Source organism: Rhinolophus sinicus, chromosome 18 (genome assembly GCF_057876585.1).
Source record: "Rhinolophus sinicus isolate RSI-liver-muscle chromosome 18, RSI-T2T, whole genome shotgun sequence".
Classification (NCBI taxonomy): Eukaryota; Metazoa; Chordata; class Mammalia; order Chiroptera; family Rhinolophidae; genus Rhinolophus; species Rhinolophus sinicus.
In genome coordinates this window covers 77298338-77314070 of record NC_142518.1, presented here as the reverse complement: position 1 = coordinate 77314070, position 15733 = coordinate 77298338, and the positions used below count along the sequence as shown (strand labels likewise).

General features: G+C 39.6%; 1 protein-coding gene across 2 annotated transcripts in view; it reads left to right on the top strand.

Annotated features, from left to right (window-relative positions):
* The window catches only part of TRPC5 (transient receptor potential cation channel subfamily C member 5), a 330530-nt gene that overhangs the window by 302609 nt on the left and 12188 nt on the right, over positions 1-15733 (top strand). For both annotated transcript variants that reach the window (XM_074323867.2, XM_074323866.2), the window contains 3 exons: positions 11520-11723; positions 11953-11994; positions 12823-12912. In XM_074323867.2, coding sequence (XP_074179968.1) covers positions 11520-11723; positions 11953-11994; positions 12823-12912 — 336 coding nt within the window. The remainder of the gene's footprint in view (positions 1-11519; positions 11724-11952; positions 11995-12822; positions 12913-15733) is intronic.

The window sequence follows — 15733 nt, the reverse complement described above, 5'->3', positions numbered from 1 at the left end:
CAAGGGCTTCTACAGAGCTGTTTTTTTCTGACTTTACATAGGATAGTGTGTTCTGCTCCCAACTTCTCTCTCCATCCTATTCCTCAATCAAAACTTACCCATACTGTGGATTTCCAGTCAAGATGGCAGAGTAGGTAACCACTGCCCTTGCAACCTCTAACGACCTCATCAAAATTACAACTAAACTACAGAACAACCATCATTGAAAACCACCTGAAGTCTAGCTGAACAGAAGTACTATAACCAAGGATATACAAAAGAAGCCACGTTGAGATTGGTAGGAGAGGTGGAGATGTGGAACAGGCTGGTCCCACACCTTCACATGGCAGTTAAAAATCAGGAGGGCTATGTCGGCTGTGAAGCTTCCCCCTAAGAAGCAAGGAGTCCCAGCCCCACACCAGGTGCCCCAGCACAGGGTTCTAGTTCCAGAAAGAGAAGTCCCTATAGGTTCTGCCTTTCAAAACCAGTGGAGATTGTGGCTGAATGAGACAAAAGGCGGCTGGAGTCCCAGGCATTCCTCTTAAAGTGCCCGTGCATGGAATTACTCACTGACAGACTCACTGACTCTAAGTGTCAGCCCTGGGGCCACAGCTCGAAATTCACCAGAATTATGGGGAGGAACTGAGTTGTGTGGCCAATTGGGCGAGGGCTGGAAGGGCAGCTGTATCCCAGAGAAAAGTGCTTGCAGAAGCCACTGTTCCTTTTTTGAGCCCTCCCCCATTCCAGCATGCAGACTTAGGCAGACACCACATGGGAGTCTCCATCAACCTGGCTAACACTGTTCACCCCATCCTGGTGATTCCCTGAGATGCCACCCTATCCAATTTGTGGGCCCACCCAAGCCACCTCCAGTAACTTTTCCATGTGATTGGCCTGTCTTGGATCATACTGTGAACTTTCCTAAAATCTCTCAAAGGTTCAAAAACACCAAACAAGCAGGATCTGGCCTCAGCATGCCCTGTACCTCCTGCTAGGCAGTCTGAAGCCCTGCACTAGTGGCACCTAGCCATGGTTCATAGCTAAGCATCTTGTAGGCACCTCCAAGCCCAGCACAAGTGGAAACCATTTGCAGATCACTTTGTAGCTCATACCAAGTGGTCCCAGTCAGGGCAGAGGGAGCTGTGGACCTTGTCCTGCAACAGAGCCCTTCCCAAGAGGCCCCAGAACCAACACACCTGGTTGCCAGTTTCAGACCACACCAGAGCACCACCTAACCACCTCCACAAACAGATATCCAAAGGGAAAACTGGGAGGGCACCAGAGCTATGCTAAAAAGAATCAGTTCCTGCAAAACAGCTCCTCCACTGTAGTCAGAGCCAGTCCTCACAACTAATCAGCCAGAGAGTCAATCGCTCCCACTGATGTACAAACAGCAACCAAGATTCAACAACAACAGGAGGGCACATACAATCCACACAAGGCACACACATGAGCACCCGACTCAGATGACCAGGGAGAAAGCACCAATGGGCCCCACAAGACACCTACTACATAAGGCCACTCTACCAAGATTGGGAGACATAGAAACTCTACTTAATACATAAAAACAAACACAAAGAGGCAGCCAAAATGAAGAAACATGTCCCAAATGAAAGAGCAGAACAAAGCTCCAGAAAAATAACTAAACAAAATGGAGAAAAGCAATCTACCAGACACAGAGTTCAAAACACTGGTTATAAGAATGCTCAGTGTTCTCAGGGGAACTTCAACAAAGAGATACAAAACATAAACAAAGAGATAGAAAACATAAACCAGTCAGAAATGAAGAATACAATAACTGAAATGGAGAATGCATTTGAGGGAATCAACAGTAGAATAGATGAAGCAGAGGATCAAATCAGTGATATGGAAAATAAGTAGCAGAAAACACCCAATCAGAAGAGCAAAAAGAAAAAATAATCCAAAACTGAAGAGTGTTTAAGGGGCCTCTGGTACAATATCAATTGAAACATTCGCATCATAGGGGTTATCAGAAGGATAAGAGAGAAAGGAAGGGATTGAGAATGCATTTGAAGAAATAATGACTGAAAGCTGTCCTAACCTGGTGAAGGAAATAGATATAGAAGCCCAGGAAGTGCAGAGAGTTCCAAACAAGAGAACACAAACAGGCCCACACCAAGACACATTATAATTAAAATAGTAACATTTGAAGACAAAAAGAAAACCCTAAAAGCAGCAAAAGAAAGGCAACTAGTAAGTTATAGAGGAGTTATAAGATTGTCACCTGATTTCTCAATAGAAACTTTGCAGGTCAGAAGGGATTGGCACAAAATGTTCAAAGTTATGATAAGCAAATACCTACAACCAAAATTATTCTACCAGCAAAGCTATCATTTAGAATCGAAGGACAGATAACGAGCTTCCCAGACAAGAAAAAGCCAAAGGAGTTCTTCACCACCAAACCAGTATTACAAGAAATGTTAAAGGGACTTCAAGAAGAAGAAAAACAGAAAAACACTATGAATAATAAAATGGTAATAACTACATATCTATCAAATTACTTTACATGTAAATGGATTAAATGCTCTACTCAAAAGACATAGGGTGGCTGAATGGAGAAGAAAACAAGACCCTTATATATACTGCCTACAAGAGACTCACTTCAGAGCAAAAGACACACACAGACAGAAAATAAAGGGATGGAAGAAGGCATTTCATGAAAATGGAAATGAAAAACAAAACAAAACAAAAAAACAAGCTGGGGTACCAATGCTTATACCACACAAAACAGATTTTAAAACAAAGGCTATAACAAGAGTCAAAAAAGGACCCAGTAATCCTACTTCTCGGTATTTATCCAAAGAAACTGGAAACACTATTTTGAAGGGACATGTGCACCCATATGTTCATTGCTGCATTATTTATATTATTAAGATATGGGGAAACTAGAGTGTCCATCAATGGATGAATGGATAAAGAGGACGTACATATATACGATGGAATATTACTGAGCCATAAAGAATGCAATCTTGCCATCTGCAACAACCTGATGGATCTAGAGGGTATTGTGCTGAGTAAAGTCATACAGAGAAAGACAAATGTCTTTAATAGTATGATTTCACTTATATGTAGAATCTAGAGAACAGGATAAACGAAACAAGCTCATAGTTAGAGAGATCATTTTAATGGTTGCCAGATGGAGAGGGTTGGGGGGGATGGGTGAAGGAGGAAGGGGACTAAAAGGTACAAATCGATAGTTACAAAATACTCACGGGGATATAGAGTACAGCATGGGGAATATAGTTGATAATGTAATAACTGTACATGGTGTCAGACGGGTACTAGACTTATCAGAGTGATCACTTCCAAAGTTATATAAATGTCTAATCAGTGTGTTGTACACCTGAAACTAATATAATGTTGTATGTCAACTTAACGGAAAACTAAAATATTTAAAAAAATCTTGGGGGCAGCTGAATGGCTCAGTTGGTTAGAGCGTGAGCTCTTAACAGCAAGGTTGCTGGTTCGATTCCCACACGGGCCAGTGAACTGCGCCCTCCACAACTAGATTGAAAACAATGGCTTGAGCTTGGAGCTGAGCCACCAGTGGGTGGCGGGTTGGCTCAATGGTTAGAGCGCTGTGCTCATAACACCAAGGTTGCCAGTTCGATTCCCATATGGACCAGTGAGAAGCAACGGCTTGAGCTTGGAGCTGAGCCGCCAGTGGGCAGCCAGTTGGTTCAGTGGTTGGAGCGCGGTGCTTATAATGCCAAGGTCGCCGGTCCATTCCCACATGGACCAGTGAGAAGTAATGGCTTCAGCTTGGAGCTGAGCCACCAGTGGCCGGCCAGTTGGCTCAGTGGTTGGAACATGGTGCTCATAACACCAAGGTCGCAGGTTCGAGTCCCACATGGGCCAGTGAGCTGTGCCCTACACAACTAGATTGAAAACAACAATTTGACTTACAGCTGAGCTGTGCCCCCTACAACTAGATTGAAAAACGACTTGACATCCTGGAAAAACACACTGTTCCCCAATTATCCCCAATAAAAATAAAAAATATTACCCATACTCTGTCCAACTCCATTGAGGCCCCACCTTCCTCACGTAACAATGGAGAGTATTGGTGTCTACAAGGAAAGAACCACATTTTTAAATTTCCAGCATCCAACTACCCTGAGTCCTGTTTTTCTTCTCCTCACACCCTGACCCCACCTTGTAGTAGGGCAGGGAGGACAAGAAAAGCAGAAAAATTGAAACTGGCAAGGTGACTGCAGAGGAGATAGTAAGGAACAAAAAAAGCACTGCAGTCCTAGTGATTGATTTTATAAGAAATTATGAATTAAAAACTGCACGAATTTCATTCTGACTCTCAGAAAGTAGATAATTTCTTTGAAGGCAACAGAGTGGGTCAGAGGTGGATCACAGAGTAGGGAATTTTGGAGATACACTGCCCTCATCAATTTGCTTCATTTCCTGCCACATCCCTTGGAATCAGAGAGGAAAAGATAATTAAGCTTCACTGTTTATGACCTGTATTATTTTGTGGGTACATTTGTGTTCCATATACTAAATTGTCTCTAAATAAAACCCAGAGATACTTGTGAGGACCTTCCAGGACCATGTTCCCACCTTAACATTATACAGTGCTGTCAATTATATTTCTATAAAACTGAAAGAAAAAAATTCTGTAGTGAATGTTAAACAAACATGAATAGCCCCCACCAAAAATAAAAATAAAAAGACTAGAGCATGCTAAGCAGTAATCCCAAACCCCTAGCAACATACTGTATTTTGCCGTGTATATGTGCACACATGTATAATGCATACCCATGTTTTTGGCCCAAATTTTCAGGGAAATAATCTTTTGTTTTAATTTTTTAATTCAAATTTTTATTTGTTTACATTTAGATACTTGTTTTTTGTATTATAAATGAATTTTAGCATTTATTTTTTTTCCATTGGTGACTCTGATATTACCAAATAGGTTATTTTTTATTTATTTATTGGGGTGACAATTGTTAATAAAATTACGTAGATTTCAGGTATACAATTCTGTATTACATCATCTATAAATCCCATTGTGTGTTCACCACCCAGAGTCAGTTCTCCTTCCATCACCATATATTTGGTCCCCCTTACCCTCATCTCCCACCCCTCACCCCCCCTACCCTCTACATATTATGGTACAATAAATTTTATGTAAGAAATAATTACAAAACACAAGAACAGATAGAAGGTACAAGAAATTTTATATACCAGTAATAAATTTACAATAGTTACACATCACAGAAGGCCAAGAAGTCTTCGTTTTTGCAAGTTCGCCATAAGTTCAACAAAACGGATTATTGTATTCCAGGGTATTATTTTGCATACAGATATTGTAATTGATTTGTAGAGTTACACTTTTAACTCATAAACACAAATAAAAGAATTAAAAACATTTATATAGGTACAGTATTACCGTGTTTCCCCGAAAATAAGACCTAGCCAGACCATCAGATCTAACGCATCTTTTGGAGCAAACATTAATATAAGACCCGGTCTTATTTTACTATAAGACCGGGTCTTATATACTATAATAAATATAAAACATAACATAACATAATAATATAATACCGGGTCTTATATTATTTTTGCTCCAAAAGACGCATTAGAGCTGATTGTCCGGCTAGGTCTTATTTTCAGGTAAACACGGTAGTACTACCCATGTATAATCTGCATCCTTATTTTTCCCTCACAAATTTGGGCAAAAAGTGCACATTATACACAGCAAAATATATTACGTGGGAAGAGGGATTAGCAACCGTTTTATGCGTGGTGTGGGGGCACAGACATAATGGCTACCCAATAGACAACTGCAAATGTTAAGTACAGAGAAGGATCTGTTTGTAACACCCACTGAGGAGGCTCTTGCCATTTGGGAAGGCTTCAATGTGCTATTTTGGGGCATCAGTACTAGAGTGCAAGGGAATGTTGGGGGCAATGGATGGGCAGTGAGTTGCAGCTGAAAGGAGGGCTCTCTTTTTTACCGCTGAGTTGGTACACTTAAATTGAGGCTGTTACAAAGGCACTAAACTAGATAAACCAATATGAAAGTCATTCTTAGCAGGCCCCAGAATAATTACAATGGGAAATTCTAACCACCTAGCAGCCTTGGGGAAGAGAGGAGAATTGCTGACAATTTAATGACAGGGAATTTGCTCCCCTCCAGACTACTGCACCTGTGGAATAAGTTAGAGGTGAGGGCATGGAGGGGCATGGTAATACTGAATGAGGAGACTTTTCTTCAGGGCCTCCAAGAGGTTGCTGGAGGCCCAGGCTACTCCCATATTTTGAAGATTCCTGTATATTTTTTAAAGTGAATTAAAACAAAAACGGAGTTACAAAAACTATGGTATATAATTAGCTCTCAATATCCGGAGGTTCTTCCACATCCACGATTCAACCAACCACAGACTGAAAATGGTATTTTTCATCCGCAGATGCAGAAGGCTGACTGTATGCACTGTTCTATGCCATTTTATATAAGGGACTTGAGCATCTTTGGATTTTGGTATCCATGGGGAGTCCTGGAACCAATCCCCCAAGGACACCAAGGAATGACTATTTTTAATTGCTTACATCGTTTAAAAATTGCATTTTTATCCCTGAGGCAAAACTATAATACAACGTATAATGTCTCATAGTGAGGTCCAGAAATCTGCATTTTAAACTAATGCTCCATGTGATTCTGATGCACACCAGCATTTGAGAAGCATGGCCAGAATTCTACCAGGAGAAAAAAGAAGTCCAAGTGAGGTAGACTTCCCTCAAAATGCCACGGAAATTAATGATCTTGCCGCGATTTGCTGTGTGTATGTCACAGCATTTTGTGTTACTTTCCCATCATAGGGAAATAGCTGGTCTCATGCCGAAATGAAGTAAGCAGCTACTAGTTAAATGTGAAAGATGCCAAAATGTCTCCCTCCCCAAAGTATCCCTCCAACCAGCCTGCCATCAGTCCCAAGATTCCTGGATGCAGTTTTTCTTTTTAAAGTTTATTATTAGTTCTGCTTTGCTATGTCTGTGCCTGCCACGCACCCTTTGCATTATGTTATAAAGCTTTCCAATTTGCTAGAGCAAGATGGTTGCTGGCAGGAGATCTGAAAGAGTCCATAAGAACTTGTCAAAAGCTGGTAAGAAATTGGCCTTGTATTTGATTGCAAGGAAAATAACTTTGAGCTTGGATTTGTTGAGAAATGTGAAATTAAATAGACATGTTCATTTGACCTAGCTATGGCCATGTGTTCAGAATCTGAGCAAATCAACAACTTTGAGGGTATGTCTATAGACACAGTATATTACACTGGCACTGTGAAAGCAGTTAAAATAAATAGAAGCCCTGGCCTGTTCTACAGGACCTGACAATCTCCAAGGCATTGCAGGGTATACACATGAACTAGAACACACATGTAAGGTAATGTGTCATTAAAAGTACATTATGGTAGCACAAAAGTCCTGATACTTTTGGAAAGTTGGGAATAGGAAGGACCACAGCCTATGATTGTGTAGGTTATGTCTTACACAAAAGCACACAGCCATGGGCAATGTTCATAATTGTGCAGAGAGGTTAGGGCAGAGAGTAGGAGAGGGGGTCACCACCAAACACTGAAATAAGCAAAGCAAAATCTACTGTCTAATTTGTCTGTCATTTATAGTAAAAGGCTATCCCCATGCAGATGAATGAAAACCTCTTGGCTATCATATATTTAGGGAAGTTTTAGACAAATAAAACTGCAAAAGCCATATTCATAGTCTCGCAATTCAAATAAGATCAAGGATTGAAATTAAAATGGACTTCTATATGCCAAATCATCTTCTTGTCCATATTGCTCACTGTTACAATTTCAACACCTAGCATGTAGCAGGAACTTAACATATATTTGTTGAATGAATGAATGTATGAATGCTTATCTTACTCATCACTTTACAGCTCACAGTGTTTAACCAGCCTTGCCAGGTGATCTATTATTTCTCAATCTTCAGGATTTAGGTGTTACCTCTGTACTTTAATTGTATTCTGTGAGGTGCTCCCACTACCACTACTAGATAGTCACCTCTCTATATTCAGCACCTAGCAGAGTGCCTGGGATATGGCAGTTGCTTGACATAGGAATCAAAGAATGAATGGATAGGTGGACATTGAACTGATACATGATAAATGAATGGAAAAGGACTGCTGAGATGATAATTTTCAATAATTTCTCTGCTATACTATTACATAGTAATTCCCAACCTGAGCTCATCTGAGTACTAGGGGAATGGAATGGTAGCAACTGGGGTCCTTGAGCTGTTTTCAAAATGCTTATCAAAAGTTGTATCCTCACATAAGTGGAGTAGATACAATGAGGGGCACCAGAGAGTCTCCTAAGCTCAAAAAAGATTCTATTCTTTGCTTTTTGACTATTATGAATAATGCTGCTATGAACATTTGTGTACAAGTTTTTGTATGGAATATGTTTTCACTTCTCTTGGGCATATAGCTTGTAGTGGATTGCTGGGTCATATGGTAACTATATGTTTAACCATTTAAGGAATTGTTTTCCAAAGCAGTCGCACCATTTTACATTCCCACCAGCTGTGTGTGAGAGGTCCAATTTCTCCATATCTTCCCCAACACTGGCTATTGTCTTTTTTAATTATAGCCATCCTAGTGGATGTGAAGTTTTTTCATTGTGATTTTAATTTGAATCACCCTAATGACTAATGATGTTCAGCACATTTCCATGTGCTTATTGGTCATTTGCATGTCTGCTTTGGGGAAATGTCTATTCAAGTGCTTTGCCCATTTTTATATTGGTTTATCTTTTAATTGTTGAGTTGTAATTGTTCTTTATATATTCTGGATACAAGTCCTTCATCAGACATATATTGCATTATTTTCTCTCACTCTGTGGGTTGTCTTTTCATTTTCTTTGTGGTGTTCTTTGAAGTACAATAGTTTTTCACTTTTATGAAGGCCAATTTACCTTTTTTTTTTTTTTTTTTTTGTCACTTGGCTTTTCGTGTCCTATCTAAGAAAGCATTGTCTTATCCTAGGTCATGAAAATTTACCCCTAAGTTTCATTAGAGTTTTATAGCTTTTATCTCTTAAATTTAGTTCTGTGATCCATTTTGTGTTGAGTTGTATATGTAGCTTGAGGTAGGAGTCCAATTTTATTCTTTGGAATGTGGATATCCAGTAGTTTCAGCATTCAGCATGCCAAACTGATGTTTCACAAAGGTGCAAAAGCAATTCAGTAGAGGGACAACATCCTCTTCAACAAATGACAATTGGTTATCCATAGGCAGAAAACAAACAAACAAAAAAAACTTCAATACAAACCTCACAACCTATGCAAAAATTAACTCAAAGTGGATCATAGAACTGAATGCATATCTTATAACTATAGAATTTATAGAGGAAAACATAAGAGAAAAATCTTCATGACTTTGGGTTACGTAAAGAGGTTTCAGATATAATACCAAAAGCACGACCCATTAAAAATTTGATGTTTGACTTCATTGAAATTAAAACACTTTGCTCTATGAAAGGCACCATTAAGCAAATGGAAAGACAAGACAAAGACTTGGGGGAAAAAATTTGCAAGCTCCATTTCTGACAGAGAGTTAGTATCCAGAATATATTTTGGGAAAAAAAACACACAAAAAAACAAAGAAACTCAAAATCCACTAGTAAGACAAATAAAAATAGGCAAAGGATCTGACAGACACCACACCACAGAAGACATACAGCTGGCAAATAAACATATGAAAAGATGCTCACCATCATTAGCCATTTAGAAAATGCAAATTAAAACATAATGAAAGCATGCTACTTATCTGTTAGAATGGCTAAACTTTAAAAACCTGTCAAGTGCTAAGGAGGATACAGAGCAAATGGTGGAAATGAAAAACAGTACAGCCACTCTAGAAAATAATTTGGAAGTTTATTATAAAGTTAAACTTCCACTTACCACATGACTCAGTGATACCACTGCTAGACATTTAAGTTAGAGATACTAAACATGTTCACATATTCACACAAAAACCTATCATGAATATTCGCAGCAGCTCTATTCATAATTGCTAAAAACTGGAAATAACCCAAATGTTCTTCAGTGGGTGAATGAATAAACAATCTGTGATACAAACATATAATGGCAAACTACTCAGCATAAAATAAAACAGACTATTGATACATGGAAAAATGTAGATGAATCTCAAAGATGTTAATGCTGAGCGAAATAAGCCAGTATTAAAAGGTTACCTACGTATGATTACATTTTACATAATATTTTGAAAAGGGGAAACTATAGGGATGGAGAATGGAGCAGTGTTTGTCAGGACTTAGGGGTTGGGGAGAGTTTGATCACAAAGGGGCAACACTAGGGAATTCTGGGGGATGAAGGAACAGTTTTGTATCCTGATTGCATTGCAGTGGTGGTTACATCCGCCCATCCAGGTCTTCAAACTCCTAGAAATGTACACCAGTGTGTGTGTTTGTGTGTGTGTGTGTGTGTGTGTGTGTGTGTGTGTGCACGTGTGCACACACGCACGTGCACACACGCACGGGTGATGTGTTTGTCTTCATTATAATGGTGATTACACACAGGTATATATGTTTGTCAAAATTCATCAAACACTTAAAATAGGTGAATATTAGTCTGTGTAAATCATTTCTCAATAATATTGATATTTTTTCAAAGAAAGCCTTTCCACAACAATCCCACTCCTTAAAAATAACTACTGCTGCCGGTTTTGTATGTACCTGTCTAGAACAAATAAGCAGGTAATATACAGGGTTTTACAGTTGCATAAATGGGATCATTGCACACAATATATATTGTGCTTTATACCGCCTTTTTTCACTTAGAGGTCTTGGAGGTCTTATAGATATATGGACAAATGCATATACACATATACATGTTCTGTATATGAAATGTTAATAGATATTGTTAAACAGTTATATTGTAAGCCATTTTATGGATGTGCCATCATTTATTTAACCAGTCTCCCACTGTTGGATATTCAGGTTGTCAGATGTTTTGCTATTAACAAGCTACAGTGAACAGCCCTGTGCTGTTCACTGTACATCTTCTTTCAAGTATACTGATAAGATAAATTTCTAAAAATAGGATTCTGGATCACAGGGTGTAATTTATGTTTTTATAGCTACTGGCAGATTGCCTTGCATAGAAGCAAGGTAACACATTTCCCCGAAAATAAGACCTAGCCGGACAATCAGCTCTAATGCATCTTTTGGAGCAAAAATTAACATAAGACCCAGTATTATATTTATATTATATTGTTATGTTATGTTACGTTACGTTATGTTACGTTACGTTATGTTACATTACATCACATTATATAAGACCTAGTCTTATGTTATAGTAAAATAAGACCAGGTCTTATATTAATTTTTGCTCCAAAAGACGCATTAGAGTTGATTGTCTGGCTAGGTCTTATTTTTGGGGAAACACGGTAGAACTTTTAGACTGTGACATGGGTGCATTTTGGAGTTTCCTATCCCAAATCCTTGAACTTCTCTTTCATAGGATCATGCAGACATTGAGTGGAAATTTGCAAGGACAAAGCTCTGGATGAGTTATTTTGATGAAGGCGGCACCTTGCCACCTCCTTTCAACATTATCCCCAGCCCCAAGTCATTTCTATACCTTGGAAACTGGTTCAACAACACCTTCTGCCCCAAAAGAGACCCTGATGGGAGACGGAGAAGGCACAACTTGAGAAGCTTCACAGTAAGGCTTTTAAAAATTATGTTTCTTTTTAAACAAAACTGTTTCCTGCCTTCCCTCATTTGTGACACTTGCTATCTCAAACATAAAGTCACTTCCACCTAAAATGTTTTCGGGAGGTATCAGGCAGGACTCCTGTGTCATTCCCCAGTCCTAATATTTAGAATGCTATTCGGGTGAATGGGTTGCTGAGAGACTGTTGTGTAACCTCTCTGTCCATTTTTAATTACAGGAACGCCATGCTGACAGCCTGATACAGAATCAACATTATCAGGTAAAGCTTCCTCACAGAGACTAAGCACAATAGTTCTTGGTCAGTTGTGACCTTGGACAAGTCACTTAACTTCACTGCACCTCAGTTTCTTCATCTGTAAAATGGGGATAACAAAACTTAACTCACAGTGTTGTGAGAATTGAGTGGTGAGTATGTATGTATGATTTTGTGCGTGTGGTGGACACAGTGCTTGACACATAGCATTAAGTGGTAGCTACCATCATCACCATTATTAATACAAAGCATAGTGACTATGTATGTGCCATTCTCAGGAAGCTAACTAAAAAGAGGCTATCCCTGTAAAGGAGAAGTGTAGACTGACTGTAAGAAAAAAAAAATCTCTTGATTATGTAATTAGTGGACATTGAAATCAGCAGATTTTGTGACACTGACGAATGGCTTTCTCAACTTTATAAAAAGAAGAAAAACTCTCCTCTTACTAAAAGGTTTAAAGTTTAATCCAGCTTGAGGGAAAAGGATATTGACTATGACGATTCAAGGATTATTCCGCTGTCATTATTCTATAAATGTGAATCCATGTTTACCTTGTTTCAGTGGAAAATTTTCCTTTCAGGTGAATTGTTCTCGCTGGCCCTGTCTGCCACCAAATTTGGACATATAATATTTCTTCATTTAGCCAATGGACTTGGGGTCTTTGCAGAAAATGGCTGGATCCTGGGAGGATTTTCTATTGCAAAGACAATCTAAGCATATTTTATTATGTGTGTATGTTTCTTACTTTACTGAAAGCCCAACAAGGAAACTGAATGCCTCGTTCATGGTTTGTTTGTTTGTTTGTTTGTTTGTTTGTTTGTTTTTTAATTCCAGGAAGTTATCAGGAATTTAGTCAAAAGGTATGTGGCTGCTATGATAAGAAATTCCAAAACAAATGAGGGGCTAACAGAAGAGAATTTTAAGGTAACTTATCATGAAGTAGTTTAATTTCTCATTTCACATTTCTTCAGCATTATGTAATCTTCACACTGTTTGTGGTTTCTGGTGATGGAGTTTCAACTGCCTGTAATACAGCAAAACCAGCTACAATTTTTATTCTCTATCTTGGAATACTCTGTCATCCAGTAGGTGGAGGGATTTTACCAACTGTCACTACAACCAGCTTTATGAACAAAAGAATCTGCCCTATGCATTATTTTCATATTCTGGGTATTTCTCAGTGTGGGAATTGAGTGTTTCAAATGCTATGGCAAGGATGTGTGGTGAGGGGAAAGATAGCAAAGGGAAGATTTCTGGGGACTTAAAGGCCCTGTTTACTTAAAAAAAAAATTAAGATAAAGACCAAAAATATCTATCATTAAACCTCAGATTTAAGAAAGCATACCATGAAACATTAAAATTTTCCTAATACTAGCATTAGCCTAAAACAGAGGTTCTCAACCTCAGCCAATTTTGTCCACCAGGGCACATTTAGCAACGTCTGGAGACATTTTTGGTTGTCACACTGGGATGTGTGTGCTATTGGCATCTAGTGGGTAGAGATTAGGGTTGCTACAAAACATCCTACACTGCACAGGACAGCCCCACAACAAAGAATTATCCAGCTCAACATGTCAAGTAGTTGAGAAACCCTATGCTAAAACACATGAAGGAACATAGGAAGACCATTATCCTAATGCACAGATATAACTCACTTATCGAGGGCCTACTATGTTCCAGGCACTCCACTGGTTGCTGGAGTACTGTGATAAGGAAGATATAGCCAGCCCTATTCTCATGGAGTGAGACACAAATAATAATAGAAGGTAACAAATAAGTATTCTAACAGGATAAATACAGGGTACTGTGGAGACACAGAGAAGAGGGTCACTCAACTGGGCCTTGGGAAGTCAGAGCCGGTTTTCCAGAAGAAGCGATGTTTCAAGGTGAGGCTTGAAGGAGGAGCCAGATAAGGGAAAGCTGGGGAGAAGCATGTTCTAGATAGAGAGAACAGTACAGACAAAGGCCCAGAGGCAAGAAAGAATATGTCTATACAGGTAGACAGTAAAGAGCCTGGGGAGAGTAAGAAGAAAGGAAATCAGAGAGATTGAAAAATACCGGGCCCTGAAAACCTTGTAGTCTATGGTATGAAGTTTCTACTTTTTCTTCTGGTCAGTGGAAAGTTACTAAAGTTTTAAGCAAGGGAATGACATGATCAGAATTAAGCTTTTCTTTTATACAAGTTATTCAAATGGCTATTTATTCTTTAAAATATTTATGAGTATTTTCAATCTGAATTAAATATCTACCATGCATATATATAGTCATTATACAGACATGAACTACAGAAAAAATTTAACACAGCAATTCAAAATAATTGTTTCCAACAACCCAATTGAAAAATGGGATGAGACGTCATCAAAAAGGCGGCATGAGGTGAGCCTCTGTAAAGCTCCCTGGAATTCACAACTAATCAAACAACAATAACTCCACAAATGACTCCCTGCACAGCAGACGGGCAAGATGAAGAGGGCCACTGATGAATTCACCTAAAAGTGGGCGAATCACACGAACTGTGGAGGAGGAAAGGGATAAGTGCAGAGACGGAGGCACGTGGGCACAGGGCGCAGACCTAGCTCAGTGCTCCCAGCTCGCTGCATCCCCGAAATACCACAGCTGTGGGAGAGGGAAGAACTCGGACTGCTAGGGCTCCATTTATGGCCCACAGGGCTGAGGAGACAGCATATAACACGGCTGAACCCAACACTCACGGCAGAGACCTTGGAGAAAAGACTGAGGGAAGAAGGCTGAAAACAGTGGTTTAAGACCTCACTGACGAGCAGAGAACGGAGGCCTTAGGCACTGAGACTAGCCGCCCCCTCCCTACCCTCCAAGAGCTCGCCCCGGCCCCACCTGCCAGGTGCTAAAAGCGGAACAATAGTAGTGTCAGATCAAAAGAACAGAATATTTGCTATTCTGAGAACTGTGGACCACAGACACAGATTCTCAGGCCAACTAGTTCGGGCAAAGGGGAGGGAGCTGTGAAAGCAGGACCAGCTGTGGTGCTGCTCACGGCCATTGCTCCTGGCCACCTCTCAAAACTCACCCCGCCCCTGGCCCCACCTATCTGGATAGATCCCTGCAGGAGTAAACAGAACTGCTGAAACATACGGGCTCTGAATCTGGAGCGGGAAGAGCTTTGGAACACCAAAAGCTCTCCACATACCCACCAGGACACTGCGTCCTGTGACCTAGACGAACTATTAACAGAGGAGAAGCCCGTCTCCCAGGGAATACCCCCATTGTGTGAGAAGCAGGAATACTGCACAGAAAATATAGCACTACCGTGTGGGAGAAGAAAAATAAGCTGCAGTTGGAGAAAAAATAAAACATTCTACCAACAAGTACTGGAAAACAAAAGAAAGACCGCTTCCTATCAACCTGTTGCAGAAGCCACTCCTGCAGATGTCTAGGAAGACAAATAGTAAACCAGTAATTGCCATGAATAACCAAGGCAACAAGATAGCTCAAAAAGAAAGTGAAAATTCTCCAGAAAAGGCACTTAAAGATACAGAAATATGTCACTTAGACGACAGAGAATTCAAGATTGCAGTTCTGAAAAAACTCAACGAGATGCAAGAAAACACAGATAGGCAGTTAAATGAACTCAGAAACACAATCAAAGAACAGCATGAGCATTTTACGAAAGAGATTGAAATTTTAAAAAAGAAACAAATAGAATTTATGGAGATTAAGAACTCAGTAGAAGAAATTAAGAAGAAATACCCAGCTTAGGTAGTAGAGT